This window comes from Phyllostomus hastatus, unplaced genomic scaffold, assembly GCF_019186645.2.
Source record: "Phyllostomus hastatus isolate PE091 unplaced genomic scaffold, TTU_PhHast_1.1 phas_contig_38, whole genome shotgun sequence".
Taxonomy (NCBI): domain Eukaryota; kingdom Metazoa; phylum Chordata; class Mammalia; order Chiroptera; family Phyllostomidae; genus Phyllostomus; species Phyllostomus hastatus.
In genome coordinates this window covers 22,105,622-22,133,265 of record NW_025333869.1, presented here as the reverse complement: position 1 = coordinate 22,133,265, position 27,644 = coordinate 22,105,622, and the positions used below count along the sequence as shown (strand labels likewise).

General features: G+C 41.2%; 1 protein-coding gene across 10 annotated transcripts in view; it reads left to right on the top strand.

The window, feature by feature from the left end:
• The window catches only part of KAT6B (lysine acetyltransferase 6B), a 179,619-nt gene extending 152,437 nt beyond the window's left edge, over positions 1 to 27,182 (top strand). For 7 of the 10 annotated variants that reach the window (XM_045841883.1, XM_045841881.1, XM_045841889.1 and 4 more), the window contains 6 exons: positions 15,877 to 16,108; positions 16,419 to 16,578; positions 17,175 to 17,516; positions 19,823 to 20,114; positions 21,701 to 21,784; positions 23,025 to 27,182. In XM_045841883.1, coding sequence (XP_045697839.1) covers positions 15,877 to 16,108; positions 16,419 to 16,578; positions 17,175 to 17,516; positions 19,823 to 20,114; positions 21,701 to 21,784; positions 23,025 to 25,594 — 3,680 coding nt within the window. In that variant the 3' untranslated portion in view covers positions 25,595 to 27,182. The remainder of the gene's footprint in view (positions 1 to 15,876; positions 16,109 to 16,418; positions 16,579 to 17,174; positions 17,517 to 19,822; positions 20,115 to 21,700; positions 21,785 to 23,024) is intronic. The other 3 variants (XM_045841890.1, XM_045841888.1, XM_045841885.1) reach the window with 1 other exon arrangement.
• The last annotated feature ends 462 nt before the right edge of the window (positions 27,183 to 27,644 follow it).

Below are 27,644 nucleotides of genomic sequence, written 5' to 3'. Positions count from 1 at the left end.
CAGAAGTCACTAGCTTCCCTCAGGGGGCAAGTTGAGCATAATATCAGGGTAAGCAGATTCTCTCCAGGAGCTGGGCCCCAGCCTCACAGGCCCTAGCGGGACATCGAGAGTCTCTAGCAAGGGTCTCTGGGCATCTCTGTGCCGTTGTGGTCGACTTAGGGCTGCACTTTCAGCAGGTGACTCACAGATGCATACAGGCAGGCCTAGATTATGCTGCCTTCAGCCCCAGGGGGGCCAGAACTGTGGTGTTTGTCATGCTGAGCAGCCTCATCCTTTTACCCCAGCAAGACATGTGAATTCTGTCTTATCCATGATGGAAGAGCATTCATAAAGTGCTCTCTTAGGGCACACACTCTCTCTTGAGTGGGCTGCAGGTCTTTTTTTGGTGGCACTGACTATTAAAAAGTACTCTAGGCTGAGCAACTGCAAAGTCAATTAGAAAGTGGCATATGTCCTTTATGTATTTATTGTTTATTGTCCGTCTCTTTCACCAGAAGTGAGCTTCATGGGGTACAGACTTTGTTCTCTCCTTCAGTCTCACTTTCCAGAAGAGCTTGACTCTTAGTAGGATCTTATTATTTGTTGAACAAATATTAAATGAATTACCATGGGAAGAGCTTTCTTAATGTACTTTCTCTTCTCACATGTGGTTCTTAGGAAAAAGCATTTTATTTTATTAGAAAGTAATCGATCAGCTGTGGTTTACTTACTTGCAAATGATGTCGGGTGTGCTTGCCTTCTGTTAAGATGTGGTGTTTTTGTTCATGCGCAGCCTCTCCTAGGATTTAGGTTGCAGTCAGGAAGAAGATTGTCATTATCTACTACAAACCTTGGGCAGAGAAAGGAGAGCTGTGACAAAATTCACATTTACACACAGTTGATTGAAGAGACACATATCTTTTCTTTAGTTTTATCAGATAATTCATTTCCTTGTGCATTTATTTTGAAAGAAAGATTCTAACTTTAGTCTTAAGAAACTGTCAAGAAAGCTGCTCTTTGCAAAGCTTTCCCAGCATCTGTTCTTCCTGGGTGAGCGCAGTCAAGGAGGTTGTTAAAGAATAAGTTACGCTTTTGAAGTGGCGCTGGGGTCCTCCATAGCCTTTTCTAAGATTGGAACCCCTCCCCCGCCCTGCTCCAGTAGGGCGCTTGTTGGAAGATAGGGCCAGCAGCTGTATCCTCAGATTTTTGTTTGGTTTTGGAAGACGTGTTCTGACCTTTGTAATGAAGTATAATGATGATATATATTTTAATAGAATTCTAGTTTAATACAATCAGGAAAATGGCTATTTTTCCTTATTTTCTTATTATAATATGTTATACTAAAGGCCTTGTCATTACTATTTTATTACATTGGGCTTAAAGTACAATGTATTTTAATATGATAAAGATAGCATCAGGTTGAAAATTGAGCGCTCAGTGATTTATTCAGAAGTTGACTATTACTGAATGCATTGAAATGAGTTGCATGAGGCAGTGTAGCTAACGATTTATTTATGTATCTTTCTAAACTAAGCTTGTCATAAATAAGAGCAAATGAATAGCTCTTATAGAATAGTTTGTATTCATTGCTTCAATGAAAGCATTGTAAATATGAAACATACAGTCTGCAGCTACTGCTCTGCTTTACATAGCTCAGAATTTCTTCAAGTTTTGGAATGCAGGTAGACTCCCCCCACCCCCCCCCCCAGATCTTCTTTTGTCTGCTGGGATTTCTAACATTGACCAGAATTTGCAATGAGTCATTTTGAAACCAGCTACTGGGAAAATTTCATCATATGATTAGTATGAGAAAACCTAATCTTTAGCATTAAATGGAACCTTAGCAATGACATCATGAGGGCCAGGGTGTGTTCACTGCTGAACTCCAAGCCCTGGGCACAGTGCCAAGCACATAGTAGATGTGCCCAAGAAAGATTGGTCAAGGAGTAAAGGAGCAGATGAATGCCCAGATCTAGTCAGTCCTCTGTGTCACTGACAACAGCCACCAAGTTCATCCCCACCAGCTTGTGGCAGAATTGGTGCTAGACCTCAGATATTCTCTTGGTCTCCATTTTTTTCACTCATGTGTTCTTTAAACGGGCTTTACATAGATCGTGCCAGGGTCAGCCTAGGTGATGAGACCATAAGAATAAATGGTCTGGTCCTTGCCCGCAGAGTCGTGGACAAACACATAGAAGATTCATCCAGCCTGGCGAGCCTGGATGAGAGGTGCCCACGGGGCTCTGCCAGTGCAGAGGAGGAAATGCTTCCAACCCTTCTGTCCATTTTCCTAGTTAGGTATGTGCAAGGGAAGCATTTTTCCATTATTAAAACAAGATTAGGAAAGGTTTTGTTCTGATTGGTTGAAATTGGTGCTATACCTGGTTTTGTGACTATTCCCTTTAAACCTATTTTCCAGCTTATTGTAGAGACATTATGTTTGAAGTAGAATATTCTAAGATACAAACCTCCTCTCGTGGTGTTATTTCTGAACAACACATATCCGTATTTTTCGGACTATAAGATGCACGCCCACCCCCCCCCCAAATTTGGGAGGAAAGGGCATGCGTCTTGTAGTCCGAATGCAGCTTGCCTGGCTCATGGGGGTGGGGGGGGCAGCCTATGTTATTTATGTTATTAAATATTTTACCACATTCTTTTGCTTCAAATTTTTTTTTTCCTATTTTCCTCCTCTAAAACCTAGGTGCGTCTTAGGGTCTCGTGCATCTTATAGTCCAAAAAATTTGGTATATAATTTCAGCTTTTTGTAAAGTTGTGTTTTATTAATATTAATTTTTTTAGGTCAAGCAAAAGATTTTCTTTAGTTTGTTTAGAATTATGTTAGGAATCTGGCTTTTTTTTTCTCCCCCATAGGTTTACGGTTAACATATTTTTATTCTAATATTAGTACTACATTTTCATGTTTACCAATATAGAAACCTCTGTTTTATAATTATTTATATTGAGTCCTGCTCTGGATTAACATCATAGAGGAGCTCCTTTTTTCAACAAAATTGTTTTAAATTAATGTTTATAAAGTACTTAAAATGGTTGAATTGTTTAAAAGAAATTCAGTTATGCATGCAACCCAATTATCTATATTGAAAAAAATATGCAATGTGATTATACAATAGAAAGTATTTTTTGGAAGATAATAATAGTAGGTCAATATTTATTGTGTGCTTACTAAGTGCCAAGTACTATTCTAAAGTGATTTATATATGAAACTAATTTAGTCCTCATAATAAACATTTGAGGTATGGAAACTGAGACACAGTGAGATTATGCAGTTTGCCCGTCTGAGGGTAAGACGTGGGGTCAGGGACGTGTACCCTACCTAGCAGGCTGGGGAATCCAGGTCCCAGGATCCTAACATTTAAGGGAACATTTATGCAGAAGGGATGTAAGACTGGAACTAGGAAACCAGTTCTAATGCTGTTGCAATATTCGGATAAGATGTGAGGGTGGCTTGGACCCTGGGGGAGTGGCATGGGACAGAGAGGCTGGGTAGTGATCACTTTGTTCTGCTCTCAACTAATACAGTAGTTGTACACAGTAGAAAGTATTGAAAAAGTGTTGCTGAAATCTTGAGAAAATGTAACACAGGTTAATCTCACTTTACACGATATATTTGTGTATTTTGTGGGGGCAAATGGAATCATCATTTAAAATGAAGTGGAGAATTTGTTCTGTAAAAAGATGTGTTTGGGACATCAGAAGTCTAAAATGGATCAGCAGGGCTGGTTCCTTTGGGAAGCTTTAGGGGAGAATCTATTCCTTGTCTTTTTCAGCTCCTGGGAGGCTGCCAATATCCCTTGGCTAGTGGCCCCTTCCTCTATCACCCCATCTTCTTGCTTCCATAGTCACATCACCTACTACTTACTGCCTCTGCTTGGGAGGACCCTTGTGATTACCTTGGGCCCACCTGACTCATCCAGGACCACCTCCCCATCTCAGAGACGTTAACCATGTTTGCAAAGTCTCTTTGCCCGTGTAAGGTGATATATTCATGGGTTCTGGGAATTGGGGACCTTTCTGTGAAAGCAAACAGGTAAGGAAAGGGCTGTTAATGCTCCCCATACCCTCTCATGGGGACCTTCACCTCCAGGAATGGGGAGAAGTGGGCAGGGACCTTCCAATATCTACACATAGACCTTACAAACACACCCAGACATCCTCAGATACCTTTATTACTTTATAGAGACCTGGTATATTGTTATCAGCTCCATGTCAGACTTTACAGAACCAATTTTATGTGAAGAAAATGTACTGAAATTTGCTAGAGTCGTATCCTCTCAAAGTGTTAGTTTAGGTCTAGTCCATTAGTGAATAGCATGCCCATAACCTAGAGAAATATAATTTAAGGATTGTATGTTAATAGAAAGATGGTAAAATAGAGAATTCAGACAAGGAGTGTTGATGCAGAATAGGGGTGTACTGAAGAGAAAATATGGAACAGAGAGGTGGAAGAGATAAAGAAAAGGCACTGCAGTGTTGGCACTTTCCTTGTTTGTTTCTAATTCCCCTTTTCCTTCCTTCCTTCCATCCATCCACTCATCTGGCAGACACTGTAAGTGTAGGGAATTGCCCTTTCTTCCTCCTAAAATGGTGAACGTTAAGCAGTTCTAATATTTGGGGTAGATCTTTAAGGCACTAAAAACAGTTCTTAGAGAAAAGATGTTAAAAGTTAAATTTCAAGAAAGGGAAAGAAGGCTACAATGTCTTCCTCTTAAAATGAGGCTCTGCTGGTTATTTACTGCAAAATAGGCTTCCTGCTTCTTAAGAAGATTGTTTGTTCATAGATTAGAAGTCCTGCCCTGTGGTTTGCCCAGTGACGGAGCTTTTCCCTATGAATTTAAGGAATTTAATGAGATTTTTTTACCCCTACTAAAGCAGAAGATGCATCTGAAGACTCTGACAGCCTTCTGCCCCTGCAGCTTTTCAGTTGCTTCCCATTAAAAACTTGCAGACCATAATGAATGTTTCTGTAGAGGAAATAAAATGAATGATGCCTGTGAATATGTTTTAAATGTTGTTTATTTTACCAAATAATTTAGATAAATCTTTCTTCAGGAGGAAGAGAACTCATCAGGTTTCATTAATAATCTGGAGCTTTGCAGAGGATTACTTTGAAATAACTCCCTGCCAACTTTTCATAAATTAACCATACACTTTCTTTGACCTCATCACACATAATTAAATAGCTGTTGAAGGGTTAGGACCAACTAAAAAGTGATTCTGTGTCTCGATCTCCATCCTCCTGTAAAATTATACAGGAAGTTTCTTTTGGTTCTTAAGCAGGGTAATTACAAGAGACAGTTACATAATTTACAGTTTCAATCTGCTCATCCATAATCATACACTTCCACCAAGTTGTACATGCCCCCATGAGTATCTGCGTTGTACTTAGATTTGAAAATGATGATTACAGTGTGATTGATTACTTACATGTAGCATATTGAATTGATTCTTTAAAAGTGAACTTTAGCTGTTAACATGTCTATTTGAGTTCCTGTTATTTATGTAGTTTGTGGTTCTTGTGTTTAGCAGTTGCATACTAGTTAACAAATTAAACTCCCAGAGCTTTTTTCCTTATTAAATTTGGAAAATGGGGTATGTATATCCAGCGTAACTGGGAAAGTGACTACAGCAGGGTGGGCGCTCAGCTGTTTAACACGCTACTGAGCCACTGCAGTCCTTTAAAAGTTGAATGCAGATGCTTTTTGATTAGCAGTGACCACAGGGTATAAAGATTCACAGGGATAATGTTAGGATATTGTGACAAAAGCTGTATGAATACTAATGTATTGTTACTGAAGTCTCAACTCTAGTGCCAGTATTAGAAAGCCTATCTAAATAGTGGACTTTGAGAAAAGTATCACCTACTAACTGAGGGGGTGGTGATTGATATCTTTCAATACTATTAGTGATGATATTTTATATGATTTTGTTTTTCTAACCACTAACATCTAACTAGAGTCAATTTGGACTTTAAGATTCCTATATAGGATTAAAGGGTAGATACTTACATGATATCAGTTCCACTGGCAAACCAGCTAGTCACTAAATCGAGCATCTCATTTTACCCAGCCTGCGTGTGTGCTGCACACCTGTCAAAACAGGCTCACTGATCTCCCGGTGGGGACACCACCATTTATTGCCAGCGGCTCTTTACCTCAAAGCTGTGGGAGACAAATAACAAATAAATAAGAAGAGAAGTTTTCCATTTCTTCAGATGAGAGGAAGAAGATGGTTTATCAGATGACCTGAGGACAACTAGAGATAATCTGTCCACCTTACATTTTCAACCTGAATTGATCAGTCAGACTGGGTGAGGGGGCTGTTCTTTGATTTTAGGAAGTTATCGCAAAGACTGACAAATTGCCTTTTGAAATATACTTTGAAAACAAAAAAAAATCTTATATTTATATTCCCCCTTTCTTCCTTCAGTCTTGCTCTGTGAAAACTCATCATCCTGAATTGGAATTATAATATATTTTGTCCTATTTTTGAAAATTATAGCTAGTACACATATATATCCTCCCTCCGCCACCACACACAGAATAATTTAAGGAGGTTGTGGGAGAGTAAATGGAAAGGCACATTGCTCTTCTAAGCGTCCTGTCTTCCAAAGCTCGGTTCTGAAATCAGTGGCAGTGTCCATGCTGGTGGAAGTGCTTCCACCCAGTCTGCTGGCCAGGAGTAGACCAGATGATGAGGTACTAGAACGTCTCAGCTGTCCCCACAGAACCTCAGGCCTCTAAAGGTGGGCAAAAGAAACTACAGTTTTTGCTTTTAGTAGTTCATTTAAGGAAAACGTTAGTTGTAATGTTTTAGCAATAGGAGAATGTCTTGGAGGTGAAGCATTATAAGAACTTGTAGGTAATTGCTTGGAGCAGATGCTTTATTTGAAGTGTGTATGTGTTTAATGCAGTGTTTAAAATCTTATAACTTTTTAATGGCAAACTCTTATTACCAGGATTTTGCCACTTAAATGTGAAAATTTATCCATGTTTAAACTTGGAAGAATTAAAGTAGTTTGTGAAATAGTTTTCCAGATTGAATCTCCAATATTTATAAGAGAGGAAATAATTATAAAATGTCAAATTACTTCATCTTAATTTTTTTTTTGGTAAATTTGTTTTTCATAAAACTTTCCAGAATTTAAAAGTGGTTTGACCTGGGGAGAATCAAAAAAGGTAAAAGAAGAGGGCTTTATTTTGACATGTTTTTCTAGTTTCTGTCACTTCAAAGGCCGTGGTACTGGTATTTTACCATTCATTACCTAACTAGAAATGCCTCTGAATGGTGAAATCAGAGCTCTACTTAGATTTGTAATAGGCAGTGGGCATCATAAAGAATCTTGGTTACTTATGAAGTATATGTAAGGAAAGATATTTTTAAAAATTCTTGCCTTCCTCAAATGATTTTAGTTTGGGAATAAGTGCTGTTAACAAAGTATAACATCTCTTACTCTGTGATCATTTTATCCTTGTCAGAGGTGCCTCATTTTTCTAACAAGAAAATTGAGAGACCAAATCAATACCACACATGGTCATCTTCATAGAAAGAAAATCATACGTGACGCACATAAGCAGACCTCCCTTCTTTAAGTGCTTAAATAAATGAAACTTCTGTGGAGTCTCAGAGTTCCGTTTACTGAGTGACCGTCTTCTCCACTCTTAGGTATCTTTGTTCCCCCCAAGGTTCACCTTCTACTTGGGTCTCTCATTATGCACCACTGCTAACACCGCAGCCCTTTGGGGTGGCAGAAATGGAGAAGTTAGATTGGTGTTGCACCCCCATGTAATATTCTGGCCAAGGCATAATCCCCAAGACCCTTTGCTTAATAGAACCCATAATAGATCTGAACCCAAACTGGCCTGAGACCGGTAAGAGTTGAGATTGGGTGGGATACAGAGATCCACAGCTTTTAAAAGCCTTTTAAGTGATTCTGATGTGCAGACAGAGTTGAGAATCATTGGGCTAGATTAGAGGATAGAAAAAAGAGAAATAAAGAGGCATCCTCATTAGTTATATTATCAATTATAAAAATACCATTGACTCATCTTTGGCCTGTGGCCGTCTCACAAGGGTCTCTCTGGCCCTGATCACCACCAACTTAGGAGGTTGCTGCAGAGGGAGGAGAGTCCCCTTTCCTGCTGCTTGATGCCCTATTTGTGTATCATTATTGTGAGTTCATATAAGTACCTACCTTTTCTCTGGGTGACTGACACAGAGTGACACCCCCTTCAAGGAAGTCCACCCCCACACTCAGAATCATGGAATTCATCTGTAAAATCCTGTACGGTCTGTAGGTTTGTAAACATATACATACATACATACATACATATACATACATCCCGCAGTTCTCCCTAGTGGACTTGGGAATGGGGGCGAGGGGTGGAAGAGTGGAAATCAAGTAAGAAAGACCAGTGGCCTCAGCACTGGAGCCAGGAGCTCATGGGATCTTTGCTCAGAGAGATCTTAGAAAGGAGGCATAGAGAAACAGACTGGGATGTGACCCCAGGCAGCCAGCCTCCCTTCCCCACAGACCCACTGTCTCCATTCTCTGGGTTTGAGTGGCTCAGGCCAGTTTCTCAGGGACACATCTGGGTCTTCCAGAATATTTGGGTCTTTGTTTCATCTGTCCTGGGACTGTCTCTGGGTTCTACTGAAGCCCTCAAGCCGTCATTGTTATTGTGGTTTGACGGGCTTGCTGTGTACTGACGGTAATCCTTGAAGTTGAGGACTTCAGGACCAAAGGGAATTTGTGGGGCACGGAGCTGTGTTTGCTGGGAACTTTCAGTTGCCAGTTTCTTGAGATCATTCCTGAGGCACTGCACATGCATATATAAATTTTTTTCACGGCTTCTTCCTTCACTTAAATTTATACTTGAGTGGTTAGCTTCCGTGGGAGGGAGTGGTTGGAGAGGACTCCTGTTTGAGGTTTTGGGGTGAATGGAGTGGTTTTCAGGTACCTCAGGCTAAAGTAGGAAAAGCAAGGTAGCTCTTAATGTACCGTATTTTTTCAGACTATAAGACACTTTTTTTCCTCCCCAAATTTGGAAGGAAATGGAGGTGTGTCTTATAGTCCGAATGTAGCGTACCTGCTGGGGGAGGGGGCGGCAGCGGAGCGGGGTCACAGGTTATTAAATATTTTACCACGTTTTTTTTTTGCTTCAAGTTTTCTTTTTTCCTATTTTCTTCCTCTAAAACCTAAGTGTGTCTTATGATGTGGTGCGTCTTATAGTCCTAAAAATACAGTAATTCTGTAGTACAGGCTGCCTCATTTCTTCTGTCCAAATTTTATTTCCCCTACGTAAAAGATAACCTAGTTGCCCAAACGATCATCTTGAGATTTCATTTATTCACTATGTTGACTAGTAATACTCCCTAACACTCATTATAGGGTTTCTGTAATACACAAAGCACTGTTTATGTTTTGTATTAATTCACTTAATACAACAGCCCAAAGAGATAGGTATGATTATTCTCCACATTGTATGGATGAGGGATCTGAGGCACAGAGAAGTTAAATAACTTGCCCAAGGTCATGTAGCTGGTACATGATGGACCCTAGATCCCATTCCAAGCAGCCTGGCTTTAGAACCCTTGCTCTTTTAAGCAACCTATAGTGCCTCTGATGTGTCATACTGTATTCAATAAATGCTGTATTGTTTTACAATACTTGTGGCCCTGTTGCCCAACTTTTAAAAATTATTTTCATTTTTTATTTAATGCAGATGGTCTCAAAATATGGTCCAGGGATCCCTAGAGATCCCTACAGCCCTTTCAGGGAGTTTGCAAGGTCACAGCTATTTTCAAAGTAATACTAAAATACAGTTTGTGCTTTTTTACTCTCATTCTCTCATGAGTGTATGGTAGGGTTTTCAAGAAATTTTATGACCTGTGATAGCACAGCAGACTGAATACCAAAGCAGATGTGAGAATGTAGCTGTTTTCTGTTAAGCCACATAGTAAAGAGATTTGCAAAAATGTAAAACAGTGCCACCCTTCTCACTATTTTATTTTGTATTTTAGAAAATGCAATTTTTTCCATAAAAATTATGTTGACACATAGTGGGTTTATTGGATTTTTTTAATGAACTCATAAGTATTTGTCAAAATTCTCTATAAAATTAATAGACATATCCATTATAAATGGAAGCTCTTAAGTAAAAAAAAAAAAATTAATGTAAAGATGTCCTGCCCTGGCTGGTGTAGCTCAGTGGATTGAGCGCGGGTTGTGAACCAAAGCATCGCAGGTTTGATTCCCAGTCAGGGCACATGACTGGGTTGCAGGCCACGGCCCCCAGCAACCGCACATTGATGTTTCTCTCTCTCTCTCCTTCTCCCTCCCTTCCCTCTCTAAAAATAAATAAAATCTTTAAAAAAAAAAAAAAAAAGATGTCCTAAGACCAAACCTTTTGGGAACCATTGATTTACTGTGAAAACCCTTGCTGTTCAGGCATCGTTCCTGGTATAAGAACTTGTTAGATATGCAGAATCTCAGGCCCCAGCCGGAGTTTTCAATTGTAACTAGAGGTGATTTTTTGCACAGTGAAGGTTGAGAAGCACAGGTACAGCATCTGTGGACAAAGCCACGCAGCAACTCAGTGATCTCCAGCTAACTTTCAGGCTGGAGGGAGGGGCTTCAGAGATTCTTTTCCCCAGTTCTTTCTCACAAAGGGGCTAGGTGAGGTCTCCTCTCCTATCAGAGATTCTTCAGTTTCACTGTATACAGGGATTGGCAAAAGTAGTTTTACAGTTGTGAGCTCACAAAACAGAGTTTATTCTTGTATTATTATTTATTGATTGTTTTATTATCCATATGAACAACTGTAAACCTATTTTTGCCTACCCCCATATTTAGTGGCTCTCTTACAACACAAGGCAGTTTTCATGTCCTCATCCAAACTAGTGACTCCATAGCAGAGTTTACAGCGGTGGTCCTCAAACTGGTATGCATGAGAGTCACCTGCAGGGCTTGTGAAAGCACAGGTGCTGGGTCCTCCCCACCATATTTCTGATTTGTAAGTCTGAGACCCTGCAGTTCTACCAAGCTCCCAGGTGATGCTGATACTGTTGGACTGCCCACCGCCCCCACCCCGAAAACCCCTGGTCTGTAGCAGGTAGGCTGAGAAGTCTGTTGAGAAGTCAAGCCCATAGAAATATGGGAGAAATGTCTTAATCTTCCATATTTTCAAAACCAATTCTTAAAATAGATAAAGTCTAAAAAACTCAAAATTGGCATTTTTGCTAGGAGGCAACGCGTGAATAGCAGGGGTTTTCACATTAAATCAGTGGTTCCCAAAAGTTTTTGTTTCAGGACATCTTTACGTTAAAATTTTTTTTTTGCTTAAGAGCTTCCATTTATAATGGCCATGCCTGTTAGTTTTATAGGGAAATTTGGCAAGCAGTAAAAATTCAGGCAAGTCACAAGTCACTTAGAACACTCCTTTCCTCTTGAAACAATGGAAAGGCTACGATTCAGCTTCCTTTCTAAACTAATTGCAAAACTACCACAAAATTTCGGGAAGGAGACATGTGTCACCTGCCAAGTTTATGTATCACTGTTTAAACTAATTACATGCCATTCATCCACTTGGTCACAGAGCTGCTTAATGCCAAATACTAGTAACAGGTGAGTGTAGACCAGTGGATTTCCATCCCCAGTCATGAGATACGTGGTTAGAGCCATCGGATTTCCTCTGCCCAAGAGCTGCCATAAATCCCTGGCCTGGTGTCAGTTCCCAGGCTTGCAAACCCAGTGCTGTCTACTGAATTCAGTAGGTTTTGCTAAGCTAACAAACAGGTGTCTGATGAATGGTGTGTAGTCCTTGAAGATTATCTTCCTCCTAAAAGCTGCCAGCTACACCAAACACATAATCCAGACAGATGGGAGTTGAGAGTAGCTTGCCAAAGTTGACACTCTGGTATTTGAGGAAGTTCGTATGGTTTGGCTCCAGGTGGTAGAAGATGAAGGTGTGCAAGGCTGAGGGGGTGCCTGCCTTCGTGGGGGTAAATCCTTATCCATGACCACACCTTGCACAAGAACATTATTTCACTTCAATCCAGTCTACAGTCTTGAAATACTACTAGTTTAAAAGGAAGGAATGTTTTGTATTTTTAAAGGGTTAACTTTGCAGTTAATATGCTGGGAGTTCAATTAATTTGGGAACTTAGGTCTGCAAAAACAAAGCTTGACCTTGTCTAGATAGTTCCTTCCTTATCCTGAAGATCTGTCTACCAGAAGGCGTTTCTCCCCTCAGGTGGGAGTTAACCATTTCAAACACAAGGATCAGGGCTAGTTAATGTGACAATTGATTTTCTTACTCCAACTAGGTCAGCCTTAACAAAGGTGAGTGAGGTGAGTTTGGGTCTCCTGTGGTAAAACTTAGAAATGCTTACCTTTTCCAGACATCTCATTGTTCTCACCCAACCTTTATGCAAACACCTTGATACTCTTTTGAATTAAGTGTGTGGTCGGTACACTAAAACTCAGACCTCACCTTCCACTGAAACAAAAGAGGAAGCCCGCTTTCACTGGTATCAAGACAGTTGATGCTGGCTAGGTGTTTCCGGGCAGTCGGCTTTCAATTCCAAGTCTCCGATTACAGAGTAAGTGCCGTTCACCAGCATCTCTGGCTCAGACAATGTAAAGGGAATAATTTCACCAGCAATTAATTATACTGTAGCCACTGGGGTTTATCCTTCAAACATCACTTTGTTTTCAGTCTGAAGAGCCAGGTCTCCCCAGGGATAGTTCAGGTTTTCTGGTTGAAACTATCCTGAGTTAAGGAAAGGTGTCAGAGCTCCGTGGGAATCCGTTCACCAGGGGTGTACTGTACTTGTTTCAGATGCTTCAGGATAGTACGTCGGCTTCCAAGATAAGTGCTTTTTATTTCCCTGCATCTTAGATCAATTTGTTGGCATCTTTTTGGTAAGTTAAATTTCAGAGCTGTAATTTAAACCACCACATCTCTGTAACTACTTAATAAATAAACATTCTTACCAAAAATTATTCTGTCAGTGGGCTATGTAGTAATCATGATTTGAGAAGCCTAGGAAAGGTAGAAAGAAACAAAAAATGGTAAGAAATTCATTTTTTAAAATATTCCATGAAGGTCAAAGTAGTGACGTGTCAGCACCAGCTACAGCTTCTTTCTAGGGAAAGTGTCTGCCATGGGTAACATTTAAATTACATGCTACATCAGCCTCGTGCGCACACAGATGGAGTGGAGTAGACATGACACAGCTTTATCTTCTCGGCCGTGTATTTTAATGTATTACAAGTGATTTCACGTAACTAGTGAGCAATCAGAAATTTATCCTCCATCCTTCTGATCGTGGAACTTTATTCCTTTAAACCCAAAATTTATCCTTCAGGAGAAGACTTGGTGGACTTACAAATGGTCCTAAATGGTACTTAGTATGTAGAAGTTCTCTCCATTGTTGTAAGCTTCTTGAGAGTTTCACAAGGTCAGAGAGAAGGAACAACAAGCTGTAGGTAGGGCAGTGTCATTGGACAGTGGCATCGTGTGGTCAGGAGCATTGCTGTATATCGTCCCTGGAAGCCCATTTGGTGTTTGCTAGTGGTGTTTGCCGTGAAAGTCCAGTGGGCTCAGTGTGCATGTGCTCAGCAGGCTGCTGCCTCCCGCAGCCTCTTAGGGCCCCAGCACCCTTTGCGGCAGTGTCACTCACAGACTGCAGCAGACTGTGTCCAAGGGAGTGTCCCAGGGCACAGCCACTTAACATGGTGGGAGTAGCAAGTGCTGAAAGGTTTATGCCTAAGAGCTCTCGACAGACCCCAGATCACCTGGTAGCTCCACTGGCCTAACCAGTGTCAGCTCAGGCTCTGATAAGGTGTATCTGTACTACCTTGGGGTGTAAAATCATGAACAGCTGTGTGAAATAGATCTGGGGGGGATTCTGGCTGCTTCCTCTTAGCCCAGAGTAGGGACTGTGGGAAGAGAAGACAGAACAAAGAAGTACATGTGCTTCCAGAGTAAGGTTGCTCATTGTTGTGGGGGATACAAGGTAGGGAGGGCACATACCACCTTCTGACCATTTGGATTATACAGAAATGCTTCTGCCAGGCCGAGGGCTGGGGGTTTCTGTCCCCAACTGTGGAGCTCAGATGAGAACCAGCGAGGGGCTAGGGAATTTGACAGTCACTGCAGGGGACTTTTAATTGTGGGATCTCATGGACAAAGGGGGGATAGTTTCATATCCATGGCACTCTGCTTCTCTAACCCCCAGGAGTACAGAGCTGGGACCTCCAGCTGACTGAGTAAATTTCTCAGCGTGTTCCAAGCACTTAGGAGGCAGGTGACACATGTGCCAATTATCTGTGTTCTGAGATTTGGGCACCCTTTGTACTCTGGCACAGAGCTTTTCTCCGTATTGACAGGGCACGAACGGCACGGGCTGGAACCGGCACAGTGGCCGGTGCTGTTAGCATTCCTGACACACTGCTCTTGAAAGCCTCTGTGTGAAGCTGAGTGATGTGTGATCAATGATTTGACTGTAAAATTTTGTGGCGCTTGTTTGCATTCAATCAGATCTTTCCACTTGAACATGAGTTAAAGGCACAAATAGGTCAGAAGACTGGAGCAAAACCTAAAGTTCAATATATGCCTATTCTTTATAATGGCATTCAGATTAAAACCATCAAAACGCAGAATACTGTGTTATACCCCTCTAGGGTCAGGTTGGATTTCTTGTTCTGTATTTCCGCATTATTTATAGTGATTTTGAGAGGCAGGAAAATGCATCAGAAGCATTCCTCCTTTTAACAAAAAATCCAAAATCGAGAAAATTCTTTAGAATGCAGCCATTTTGGAAATGTAGATAAAGGAGGAAAATGCTGAAGATTTTGGGTGGTTTACACAGCACCATGATTTTGTAATTGCTGCCACCTACTGTATGTGGTTGATGTTTGTTTAAATTGAGGAAGTTTGTGAAGGTGAAGCTGTTGAAATAGATAATTAGAGCAAGGTAGACACCATTAGTTTGTAGCATTTCTTCTCTACTCCATAAGTGGCTCTTAATTACCGAGACAGCCGCCGGCTTTCATTTATTACCATCAAGTGGATTTAAAGTTTTTCTCATTTGAAAGTTCCTTTGCCAAGGAACCTTCATAGTAATGCTATAAAATGCATGTTCAAAAGCTTACCGTGCTCAGGGATTTTCTGAGTATACGTGAAACAGTTTGCTTAAGGAAGTTGTTTTGTTTTGTTTTAATTTGTAGGAACAATGTTCTGGGTTTGGATTATGAATTAATTTCCATGAAAGAGGTGAAAATAGAGCTAGTGGAGCTGATTTGAGTTGTAGCAGTTGACTTAAAAGACATCCTTTCATTAGTCCTAAAACAAAGCTGCAGAGCCCTCCAGTTAAATGGAACAAGCAATATAGTACCTGAGTCAACAGAGGCCTTTCTCTTTTATTAAGACCCAGCTGTCAAAGGGTCATTAGGTCCTTCCTGCGGAAAACAACTTGCCCATTAATGTTTGGGGTGGTCCCTCGACAGGATTGTGAGTAAGTGCCTGACATTTACTTTTTGAAAGAATCTAAAGCTGGTGTGAGACTTGCATTCTGAGGCTTATCAGAAGTAACCTCTTCAGCCTTGGTTTTGTTACATATGGGACAGCCTCTGTGTGGACTGCTACTTCCAGCTATGTGAGTTCCCTTACAGCATCCCTGTAAAAGGTTCAGAAGCGCAAACTTCGTGGAGATCAAATCACTGTAACTGGGAAGGGACTACAGACATAAAATCCATGCACTTCTCTGACATGATGTTTTCACCTTGTTGCTACTTAAATTATTTTGAGCTGCCCTGTTCCGGTGTCTGAAAGCACTGCAGTGAGGTTGACTTTGCTTTTTCTGCTCTAGGCTATTTGCTTTCTAGAAGAGAAGGCCAAGCAGGGTCCCCTGAAAAGCCGCTCTCTGATCTGGGCCGTCTGTCCTACCTGGCCTATTGGAAGAGCGTCATCTTAGAGTATCTGTACCACCACCACGAGAGGCACATCAGCATCAAAGCGATCAGCAGAGCTACGGGCATGTGCCCACATGACATCGCCACTACTCTGCAGCACCTCCACATGATCGACAGGAGGGACGGCCGGTGAGTGCTGGTGCCTGGGCTACCCCAGCTACCTCTCACGCATCTTACACCAGGAAGGATCCAGGAGTCGGGCAGATTCATTCCAGTTAAAGAGGTTTCCCAACAGTATTATTAAAACTGTTCTTTTAAAAAGAAAACAGGAAATGATGCTTTTTTGCTGGTCAAATTTCAATTTGCTGTACCTTTTCGTTGATGAGCTTTCTGATTTTTCCTCGCCTGGGTAATATTAGTGCTAACATATGTCATTATGTGAAGGTGAAATGAAATTTTAGCTTTTGATTGCACTTTGTTCTGCCTCATCACATTACAGATTCGTTATCATTAGAAGGGAAAAGTTGATATTGAGCCACATGGAAAAGCTGAAAACCTGTTCCCGGTCCAATGAACTTGATCCCGAGAGTCTGAGGTGGACCCCAATTTTAATGTCTAATGCTGCAGTTTCTGAAGAAGAGCGAGAAGCTGAAAAAGAGGTAATGATTGGCTTCATCAGCCTAAGTTGTGAACCTTCAATCTTGTGGCATTCTTAAGCTAAGAAAGTCATTAACATCATTGTCAAAAGCTTGGTCGTACAGAGTGAGCTTGTGGAATGATTTGGCACTAATTTGTGTAACGGAGGTTGCATGGTAAGACATGATAATTTTATTGAATTGAGTATGAAAAATGAAACATTTATCATTGATCACAAAGCAGCATTTTTCAATACTGACAGCATGTAATCAGATCAAATTTGGTGCTGAGCTCCAAGGCTGCAGTGTCAATCGATTCTTTGTGTTTATGAACTTGCTTAAAGTGCTCCATGCCAGTGAGCATGTAATGTACTGATAAAGGACTCAAATCAATTCACTGCATCATTAATACTGCTAAATATCCCATGAAACCCAATCTTCTTTGATTTGTTATCCTAACTGATGTCAAAGAGTCCTGAGATGATGCAGCTGGAATGCTGCTTGGCTGGCTGACTGTCCTGATCAGAAATGACTTAGAGATCCTTTGCCTTTGATCCTTAGAGGTTCTGGCTGCCTGACTGCCCTCTCACCCGCCTGCCGTTTTTACCCTCCCCCTTTAGGCTGAGCGGCTAATGGAACAAGCTAGCTGCTGGGAAAAGGAGGAGCAAGAAATCCTGTCATCCAGAGCTAACAGTAGGCAATCACCTGCAAAAGTACAATCGAAAAATAAATATTTGCATTCCCCGGAGAGACGGCCAGTGGCAGGGGAACGAGGGCAGCTGATAGAGATGCCTAAAGAGAGCAGTGAAGAAGAGGAGGATGAGGAAGAAGAGGAAGAGGAAGAGGAAGAGGAGGAAGAGGAAGAGGAAGAGGAGGAAGAGGAAGAAGAAGAGGAAGAAGAAAATATTCAGAGCTCTCCTCCAAGATTAACTAAACCACAGTCAGTTGCCATAAAGAGAAAGGTATGTGCCTGTTTAGATTTTCAGTCTGAGTCAGTTTCAATTAAATCTTGTCATTGCATTCTATTAGTATTTGTTTCATTCTCTGTTCTTTAGATGTAGTTTATTTGTATCCTCCCACTGATCATATATCATCATCGTTTATCTTACAGTACTGATTGTGTTTATTTTTTGAGGTTTGTTAGTGCTGTGACAGGAAACCAGGGGTAGGCTGGCTTTCTAGTCTAGTAGTTACTGCCACCTGCTGGTTTGTGGGACTAGAGTAAGTCAGGCTATGGGAACAGAAAAGGACCCTGCCGAGTGGTCTTCAGCAAATTCTGTTGAAACTACCAAGGCCTAAAGAGGCTGGGAAACCTGTCCAGGGTCACACCACTCTGGAGCTAGAACCAGGTGCGCGCTCAGACTCCAAGCCCAGCACTCCTCTTGCTATTTCTTCTTCTTGTTCTTGGCATAGAATTTTTAGAAGCTATTTTAAGCCATTCATTTGGATGCCACTATTTTGTGTTTGTGGCCAAGTACCCATTACTGAAATTCCTCATTTCTTAGTGGCCTGGTGGTTTCTCTACATACACCCTGTGCAAAAGGTGAAAAAAAATTGATTTTGTCTCTGGACAGTTGCTCAATACAGATCTGATATCTTTGTCTCTAGTTTCTATCTGTGCTATAGAGGAAGCCAGATAATGTTAGGGCAGCCAAGGCTAGTAGTGATGACCCAATACGAGTTAAGAGTAAAGAACCTGCTGTTCTCATCCCCAGCTCAGTGCGCCTTCTTCAAAGCCTGGAATCTTTGAGTGGAAGGGCCACTGCAGGGAGGTGGTAGAAAGGAGTATCCCATAAAGTGGACTTTAGGCTTACGAAAATATTTTGATTTCTTACAAGGAATATATATTCATGTGTTATGTATATAACCAAAGAAATTTGTTTTAAAAATATGAAAAACCAGAATCATCCAAGGCATGATATGGATACCATCATATAAATGACTCAACCTAAAGAAAACCAGCTCTTTATAGGCTATACTCATGTTTGGGAAAAATTCTAGTGGATTAGGAAGGACAAACCAATTGGGAGAGTAATAACCGTAAATGTTAAATTATAGGATATGATTATCAGGCTTATATGTGCATTTTAGTGGACACTCAGAGAGTTAAAAATGTGAAACACAATAATTCTTGGATACCGTTTGCCTAGAGTTGGACTTGGAACCATCATATTGCACCCTTCTTGGCAATGTATTTTCAGTAATTTGGGGGGCATAGTATTGACAGATACACATTTTAGCAGCAAATCACTTTGTTATTCCAGCCCTGGCTGGTGAGGCTCAGTTGGTTTGTGTGTCTTCCCATAGACCAAAAGACTGTGGGTTCAATTCCTGGTCAGGGCACATGTCCAGGTTGTGGGTTTGGTGCCTGATTGGAGCCCATGTGAGAAGGTGACCAGTTGGTGTTTCTCTCTCACTCTATCTCCCTCCCTCTCTCTCTAAAAAAGCAATGAAAAAAAAAATGTCTTTGGGTGAGGATTAAAAAAAAACCTTTGTACTATTCCTATTTTTTAATTTTGTGCCATAAATGCATTTTGCTTGCAAAAATGTTTTATAATTGCAGTTATAGGGAGTGCCAACCTTTAGTGCAATTAGAAAAAAATGTATATTATAAATAAATAAGACAGATCTCATGTCTTTTATTTTTTAGGTGCCTTCTATATTAAAATATTTTGTAAAATTATCAATTGCTGACATCTCTGCAACCACCAATTAAATGAATCTGTTAACATTTTAATCCTTTAAGTACCCTTTTCATTGTTCCTTACATCTTAGGAAATGGGAACAAGGCTGGTCCTATACGCCATCATATTCCCTGGACTGTTCTGAATGTAGTAGGTGCTCCTCGAGCAGTTACCAAGTATTAAATGAGTGACCTAGTTAATTGTTGCAACATTTATAGAAACATTGCTGTTCATGTTGACTTAATGGCTATGATGTACAGGACACTGAAGCCAGCAAAAACCATTGGAAAACAAGTGCTAGAAAAGCAAACCTTAGCTTTAAAATCTACATTTTAAGCTTCTTGGATGTTCTCTCTCAAAGTGTCTGCTTGAGTAAACAAGTGTTTTGTTTGGGAAGCACTTGCCTATGTAGCTGGAGCCTGAGAGGGATGTTAAACATCAAATGGAAGGTGAAGTACAAAGGCAGTACAGAAGTCTTTATGTATGAGATTCTTAGACTTGCGTTCAGTACATGTTTGCTACATATTGACTCAACCATTTAATTTCTCATGAGCTCTGTGTATTGTGTTTGAAATTAATTTCAGAGGCCTTTTGTACTAAAGAAGAAAAGGGGTCGTAAACGCAGGAGGATCAACAGCAGCGTAACAACTGAGACCATTTCCGAGACCACAGAAGTGCTGAATGAGCCCTTTGACAACTCAGACGAAGAGAGGCCAATGCCGCAGCTGGAGCCTACCTGTGAGATTGATGTGGAGGAAGACGGCGGGAAGCCAGTCCTGAGGAAAGCATTCCAACATCAGCCTGGGAAGAAAAGACAGACAGAGGAAGAGGGAGGAAAAGACAATCATTGCTTTAAGAATGCTGACCCTTGTAGAAGTAAGTGGAGGAATTATAAAAACCTTACCCTTGTGAATATCTGCACATTCCTGCCAAAAAGCAGTCACCTCGAGTCATGCCCAGAGGCATCTCTGAGGATGTATGGACCCACCAGAAATAAGTGCTCATCTGTCCTTTCTCATTCATAAAGGTTCTGTCCCTTCTTCCTAGAGTTGGATTTTATGTTAAATGGCTTTCCTCTCGGTGAGTTCATCTTATGTTCCAGAAATTGGCTTGTCTTCAAAAACTTTGAAGTCTGTCAATAAGAAACACACAGCATTTCCTGATTCTAATATTACTTTTCCCCACATTTAATATTTCTGAAATCAGGGTATATATTATTATCAGTGTGAACATGGAATGCAATAGCTTTCTTTTTTCCTGCAAAACAAATATTAGTAAATTGATGGTGCATCTTAAAATCAGTGGTACCTCAGGATATATTATCATCAAGAATCATCTAAACTCACACCATCACTGTCAGCTTTGGTAACACAGGATAATGTGGAAATCAGGAAACTGCCCTTCCTTTTAAATTACTGTTTTACAGTTGTTGCTGGCAGGGACAATCCACCCTGTCCTCTTAAGAAAAAAAGAAAAAGAAACTAAAACACCATCTTTGATGTCCTACCCATAAGCAGCCACCCCTGGCCTTTTGGTCGGGGAACCCATGCTCCCATCTGGGCCAATACTGTGGGACAGGCTTTCGACTCGACTGTTGAAATGACTGTAGTCAGAACCTTACTGTGTTCCCATCTGGGGGACAGGCCGTGTCAGTTCCCTGGGCACCACAGGTTATCACTCTCATTTTTGAAAAGCCACGATTTTAAAAGCATGAGCAAGCATCTTCTTGACTTGCTTAATTAACAGGAATACTATTGCTGAGTACACTATTTTGCTGAGCAAATAGCATCTTACCCTTGGTATAGAGAAACCAAGCCTTGTTCTTTTGGTTTTTTTTAACAAACAAACAAACAAACAAACATAAACAACAGTAAGCTGCAGCAAGTTTTCATGTGTGGAAATCAAGCCTTATTACTACTTCTTTGCCATCTTCTCAGGAGCTTGCAAATGAATCATTACTGCTTTTTTCTCCACTTGGTGCCATTTACCTTTAAAAATTCTAAGTGGTGGTGCCCTAACTGGTGTGGCTCAGTTGGTTGGCTGTCGTCCCACTAATAGAAAGGTCGCCAGTTCGATTTCTGGTCAGAGCACATGCCTGGGTTGTGAGTCGGGTCCCCATTAAGGGCAAGGGCATGTCTGAGAGGCAACCAATCAGTGTTTCTCTCCCTCTCTTTCTCCTTCCCTTCCCCACTCTCTAAAAATAAATAAATAAAATCTTTAAAACATTTTTTTAAAAGTTCTGAATGGTCATGTTAACACCTGATTCCTTTCAGGATCTTCTTTCTTAAAAACTAATTATGAGAAAATTCATCTCCTGATTTAGAGAGTCCTCCTATAAAAGCTGGTAGGTCCAGCAGCACGTGGAATAAGAATGTAGGATCCAAGGGCACTGGCATGGCTATCTCCTGCCTGTGTGGATAGAAATGAAACCATTTGAACATCTTGAGATGTCTGTTAACTAGGTATTGTGCTTTGCACTGCTGAAGGCGTCCGTCCACGTCGCATGTGCCCTCTTCAGCTAGCCAATTTGAATGTAGTACTTGCAGGTAAGTTTGTGTGTAATCTTTTTACTCCGTAAATGAGCCGAAAGCTCACCCTACTCTGCGCTGTTTGGATTAGAAATCACTCCATTCTGGCAGAAGAGATCTCTCTCTCTGTTCCACATTGATTATCAGATCTTATTTTTGTTCCCTAAAATAAGTTCTCCAAAGTTTGATCTCCCAATAAGGTTATTTCTCTTTATAAAGCTGTGTCTTTATGTTGACCCTCCAGGAGATCGGTATGATCTTTAATTTTCTAAAGATCTTAAGACTTGGGTGTTTTATGTCTATATTGATTCATGTGTTTCCTTGTTTGCTTGCTTATATCTATGTAAATATATTTAGATACTTATATTCATATGTGCATACAGACACAGTTAAAATAAAATTAGCTGAACTAAAATGAACTTGACAATTATGGTTTGTTTCTTATTTACTTTAGTATTCAAACCATACATTTAAGCAGCAATTGATCCAAAATACAGTCTGGACAGAATTAGTGATAAAAAGAATACCTGTGTTTTGAATGTTCAGTAATTTCATGGTAAATACATTACAGTTTATGCCATGCAAAAATTATGATACTATAGTAGATTACAGATGTGTTTAGTTATTTATTCATTTGTTTCAGAGGTACACAGTTTATTTTTATGCCAGAAAGAACATTCAGTTGAAGTAAATAATGTCATATGAGATCATTTAAATGCAGTAATTGTCCACACACTGAAGTTTACTTTCTCAGGATAGATATGTGAGTTAGGCTTCTATTCATTTCTTCAGTACAGTGGTGATTTGGATATGAGCTAGTGCTAACCCTTTTCCCCATATTTCCTAGTTTGTAAATGTTCAAATAGATTTTTTTACAATGTGGAATTCTGGGCATTAGAGAATATCTTATTTGTTAAATTCAAATAAGTTTATTATAGTTGTCTGTATCCATCCATGTGCTTCCTATAAAAAGTACGCCTTTCTGTTGAGAGAGAGTGTGTGTGTGTGCGCGTGGGCATGAATGTGTGCCTCTCTGTGTGCGGCGTACATATTTTCCCAGGCCCAGGTGATTTACTCAGTTTATACTGCAGTATTATTCTACATTAGCCTTGATTGTGCCTTTACCATGAGCTCTTAAAGGCTAAATTGAAAGCAGTGTTTGCTAATTAATTTAGAGGAATGAATTCAAGTTGTTCGTGGTTATGCTTTCTAAGACTTTGTTTTTCTTCCTCCCCTTTCTCTCTGTCTCCTTGATAAGACAATATGGATGATGATGCAAATAACTTAAAAGAAGGCAGTAGAGACAATCCTGAACCTCTAAAGTGCAAACAAGTATGGCCAAAAGGATCAAAGCGTGGTCTCTCTAAGTGGAGACCAAGCAAAGAAAGGAAGACCGGATTTAAACTGAACTTGTACACTCCTCCAGAAACACCCATGGAACCTGACGAGCAGGTAACAGTGGAAGAACAGAAGGAGACTCTGGGAGACAAGAGCAGCCCCACCCCCACCAGGACTGAGGAGGAGGTCAGGGAAGCTGCAGAACCCCTGCTGCCCCAGGATGAAAACAGAAAGGAGGAAACATGCGCACCTGTAAGTCCCAATAAATCACCAGGAGAAACACCAGAAGACGATCCAATCAAACCTGAGGAGGAAGAGGAGGAGGATGAAGAAGAGGATGAAGAGGAGGAGGAGGAGGAGGAGGAGGAGGAAGAAGAAGAAGAAGAAGAAGAAGAAGGAAATGTAGAAAAAGACCTAAGTGGTACTGAAAGTCAGGAAAAAGAAGAACCGGAAGTCTGTATGGACAAAGACGACCCTGTGCGTTTGGATGATCATGAAGAGGAGGAAGAAGAGGATGAAGAACCGTCTCACAATGAGGGTCATGATGCAGATGATGAAGATGACAGTCACATGGAGTCTGCAGAAGCCGAGAAGGAAGAACGCCCCAGAGAAGCCTTCAAAGAAGTACTGGAAAACCAGGGGGCTTTTTTAGACCTTAGTGTCCAGCCTAGTCATTCAAACCCAGAGGTCTTAATGGACTGTGGCATTGACCTTGCAGCTTCATGTAACAGTGAACCTAAGGAGCTTTCTGGAGACACTGAACCTGCACCTGAATCTGATGAGGAACCCCCTGATGAACAGGCACAGAGACAGGACCCAAAGAACAGTGACGAGACGGATTCTGAGTTCAAAGAGGGAAGTACAGCAACCATGGAAATCGACTCTGAGACCGTCCAGGCAGTTCAGTCTTTGACCCAGGAGAACAGTGAACAGGATGACACCTTTCAGGATTGTGCCGAGACTCAAGAGGCCTGTAGGAGCCTACAGAACTACACCCACGCAGACCAAAGTCCACAGATTGCCGCCACTCTGGACGACTGCCAACAGTCAAACCACAGTAGCCCAGTTTCATCCGTCCACTCCCATCCTGGCCAGTCAGTACGTTCTGTCAGCAGTCCAAGTGTCCCTGCCCTGGAAAACAGCTATGCCCAAATCAGCCCCGATCAAAACGCCATCTCAGTGCCATCTTTGCAGAACATGGAAACCAGTCCCATGATGGACGTCCCATCCGTTTCAGATCATTCACAACAAGTCGTTGACAGCGGATTTAGTGACCTGGGCAGTATCGAGAGCACAACCGAGAACTACGAAAATCCAAGCAGCTACGATTCTACTATGGGTGGCAGCATTTGTGGAAACGGCTCTTCACAGAACAGCTGCTCCTATAGCAACCTCACCTCTAGCAATCTGACACAGAGCAGCTGTGCTGTCACCCAGCAGATGTCCAACATCAGCGGGAGCTGCAGCATGCTGCAGCAGACCAGCATCAGTTCTCCCCCGACCTGCAGCGTCAAGTCTCCTCAAGGCTGCGTGGTGGAGAGGCCTCCGAGCGGCAGCCAGCAGCTGGCCCAGTGTAGCCTGGCTGCCAACTTCACCCCGCCCATGCAGCTGGCTGAGATGCCCGAGACCGGCAACACCAACATTGGCTTATATGAACGAATGGGTCAAAGTGATTTTGGGGCTGGGCACTACCCACAGCCGTCAGCCACCTTCAGCCTTGCCAAACTACAGCAGTTAACTAATACACTTATTGATCATTCATTGCCTTACAGCCATTCCGCTGCTGTAACTTCCTATGCAAACAGTGCCTCTTTGTCCACACCATTAAGTAACACAGGGCTTGTTCAGCTTTCTCAGTCTCCACACTCTGTCCCTGGGGGACCCCAAGCACAAGCTACCATGACCCCACCCCCCAACCTAACTCCTCCTCCGATGAACCTGCCACCGCCTCTTTTGCAACGGAACATGGCTGCGTCAAATATTGGCATCTCCCACAGCCAAAGACTGCAAACCCAGATTGCCAGCAAGGGCCACGTCTCCATGAGAACCAAATCGGCATCTCTGTCACCAGCCACTGCCACCCATCAGTCGCAAATCTATGGGCGCTCTCAGACTGTTGCCATGCAGGGTCCTACACGGACTTTAGCGATGCAAAGAGGCATGAACATGAGTGTGAACCTGATGCCAGCCCCAGCCTACAATGTCAACTCTGTGAACATGAACATGAACACTCTCAATGCCATGAATGGGTACAGCATGTCCCAGCCGATGATGAACAGTGGCTACCACAGCAATCATGGCTACATGAATCAAACACCCCAATACCCTATGCAGATGCAGATGGGCATGATGGGGACCCAGCCATATGCCCAGCAGCCAATGCAGACCCCACCCCACGGTAATATGATGTACACGGCCCCTGGACACCATGGCTACATGAACACAGGCATGTCCAAACAGTCTCTCAATGGGTCCTACATGAGAAGGTAGGCAACATGGGCAGTCACAAAACCCCTGGGCGTCACTATTGGATTGATCTGCACAAATACCTTCGAAGAGTACGATTTCAAAACCAGCAATTGGTGTGAATGCAAAAACATTTGTTGGCACCATTTATTTAAAAAAAAAAAAAGCTGTATGCAGCAGAAAGCCTTATACGAGTTGTTTTTCTTTTCTTCCTTTTTTTTTTTCTTTTTTGGTACCTTTGTTTCTGTTACTTTTATATGAAGTTCTCTGCAAAGGAAGGCCTCTCTTTGGACTACAACTGGAGGCAGCCACTGTTGTGCCTGCTTCCATTAAACAATGTGGATATCAAGCCCCGCACCCCCAAATCATCTGTTTTAATACTGAACCTAGAGCTTTTTGTTCTTCCCTGTCCACTCCATGTAAATGCCTTTAGCATTTCAGTTACTGTATATTTTGTTTAAGGTGACACTCCAGCATGCCGCTAATGTCTTTGTTAGTGACAGTGCGTTTTGTAGTACTGTACAAGTGTTGTGCTAACGGTAAGCCATTTCTTAAGTTTTTTGCCTTGATTAGGGTGCCCTAATTTGAGGGTTTAAAAAAAACTATATTTTTGTTAATTATAAAACTGTAAAGAGCTATAAAAGCTATTCCCATTTGGTTAGTCAAAAGGGTTTTATTGCTAAATGTTTGGTGTAAAGTTGAAACCCTTTTCCATTTTGGTGACAGATTTCTTTGGGGAAAAAAAGGCAGCTTTCTGTTTTATAAATGCAGACTTCTGTTTATTGAATGAAGCATATCTCAGTGTTTATCTGTCAGGTTTTGAAACATTTCATATATGTCCAAATACTTGGCAGGATTTAAAAAAAAATAGTGAATTTGGTGTAAAGTTGCTATTTTATGGAAATGCCTCTAACTTTACATTTTCATTCCATCTGTAGATTTTCTATCTTTATAAAATATTGGAGTTATTTTTAAAGGAAAAATAGAGAAGTAGCTTGTGAATAGCTCAAACTAAGCTTACAAATCGCATGTAAAAAAGCAAAAAAAAGTTATTTGTGTCTGTTTATATTGCTTCCTTTTTTGTAGCCTTTGTACCTGTACAGGGTGACTGTAAGGGCCAAGCAGGGGAGGCGTAATCCTTGTATAAAATAGGAGCCAGCGACACTCTTGTATTTATCTGTTCTCTTTTTAGTCAGTCACTTCCAAAAAAAAAACAAAAACAAAAACAAAAACAAAAAAAGCTGTACATTTTAACATAAAATAAATTATGATGAGCCATTTTTAGCCTCTTGTGTCCTGTCATGTTATGGTCGGTAGAGAATGACCAGCCGGACTGTATCATGGTCGCGTCTCAGAACACATACACATCTGGGGAAAATAAATTATTTAGTGTAAATTGGAATTAAGAGATTTTCTGATTTGTTTTGACTTTGGGGGAGGGGGTTGGCAATAAATAAGAGTGATATCTAATAAAACCATCACATATACCAAATACCTATTTAATAAATTAATTTATAATGGATTTTAATGCTTTTCATGAAAGTTTATTTTGTGCTGGTGCATACCTTCTGTATGCCAATCATTGTCTAAAATAAAGTGAATTTGTTTTTTTCTTTTTGACTTTGATCTTCATTTGCAAAGGGATCCTGCACAAATATCCATCTGTCTCAGTTTTACTGTCCGTATAAACTCCCCCCAGGCCCTAGTACAGTGGTAGCAAACTTCATTTCTCTAAAGATTAATACCAAGCTCTGGCTGGTGTGGCTCCATGGATTGAGTGCCAGCCTGCGAACCAAAGGGTTGCCAGTTCGATTGCCAGTTAGGACACTTGCCTGGGTTGTGGACTAGGTCCCCAATAGGGGGTGTGCGAGAGGCAACCACACAGTGATGTTTCTCTCCTCTTTCTCCGTCCATTCCCCTCTCTCTAAAAATAAATAAATAAATAAATCTTTTTAAAAAATACAAAAAAAAAACCAGCACTCACATTGGGATTGTATGTTTGAAAAATTTCTTTTAAAGAATGTGAAAGTTTTGCTCTGTTGTGAATGAATGATTGGATGTTTTCTTTAGTGTC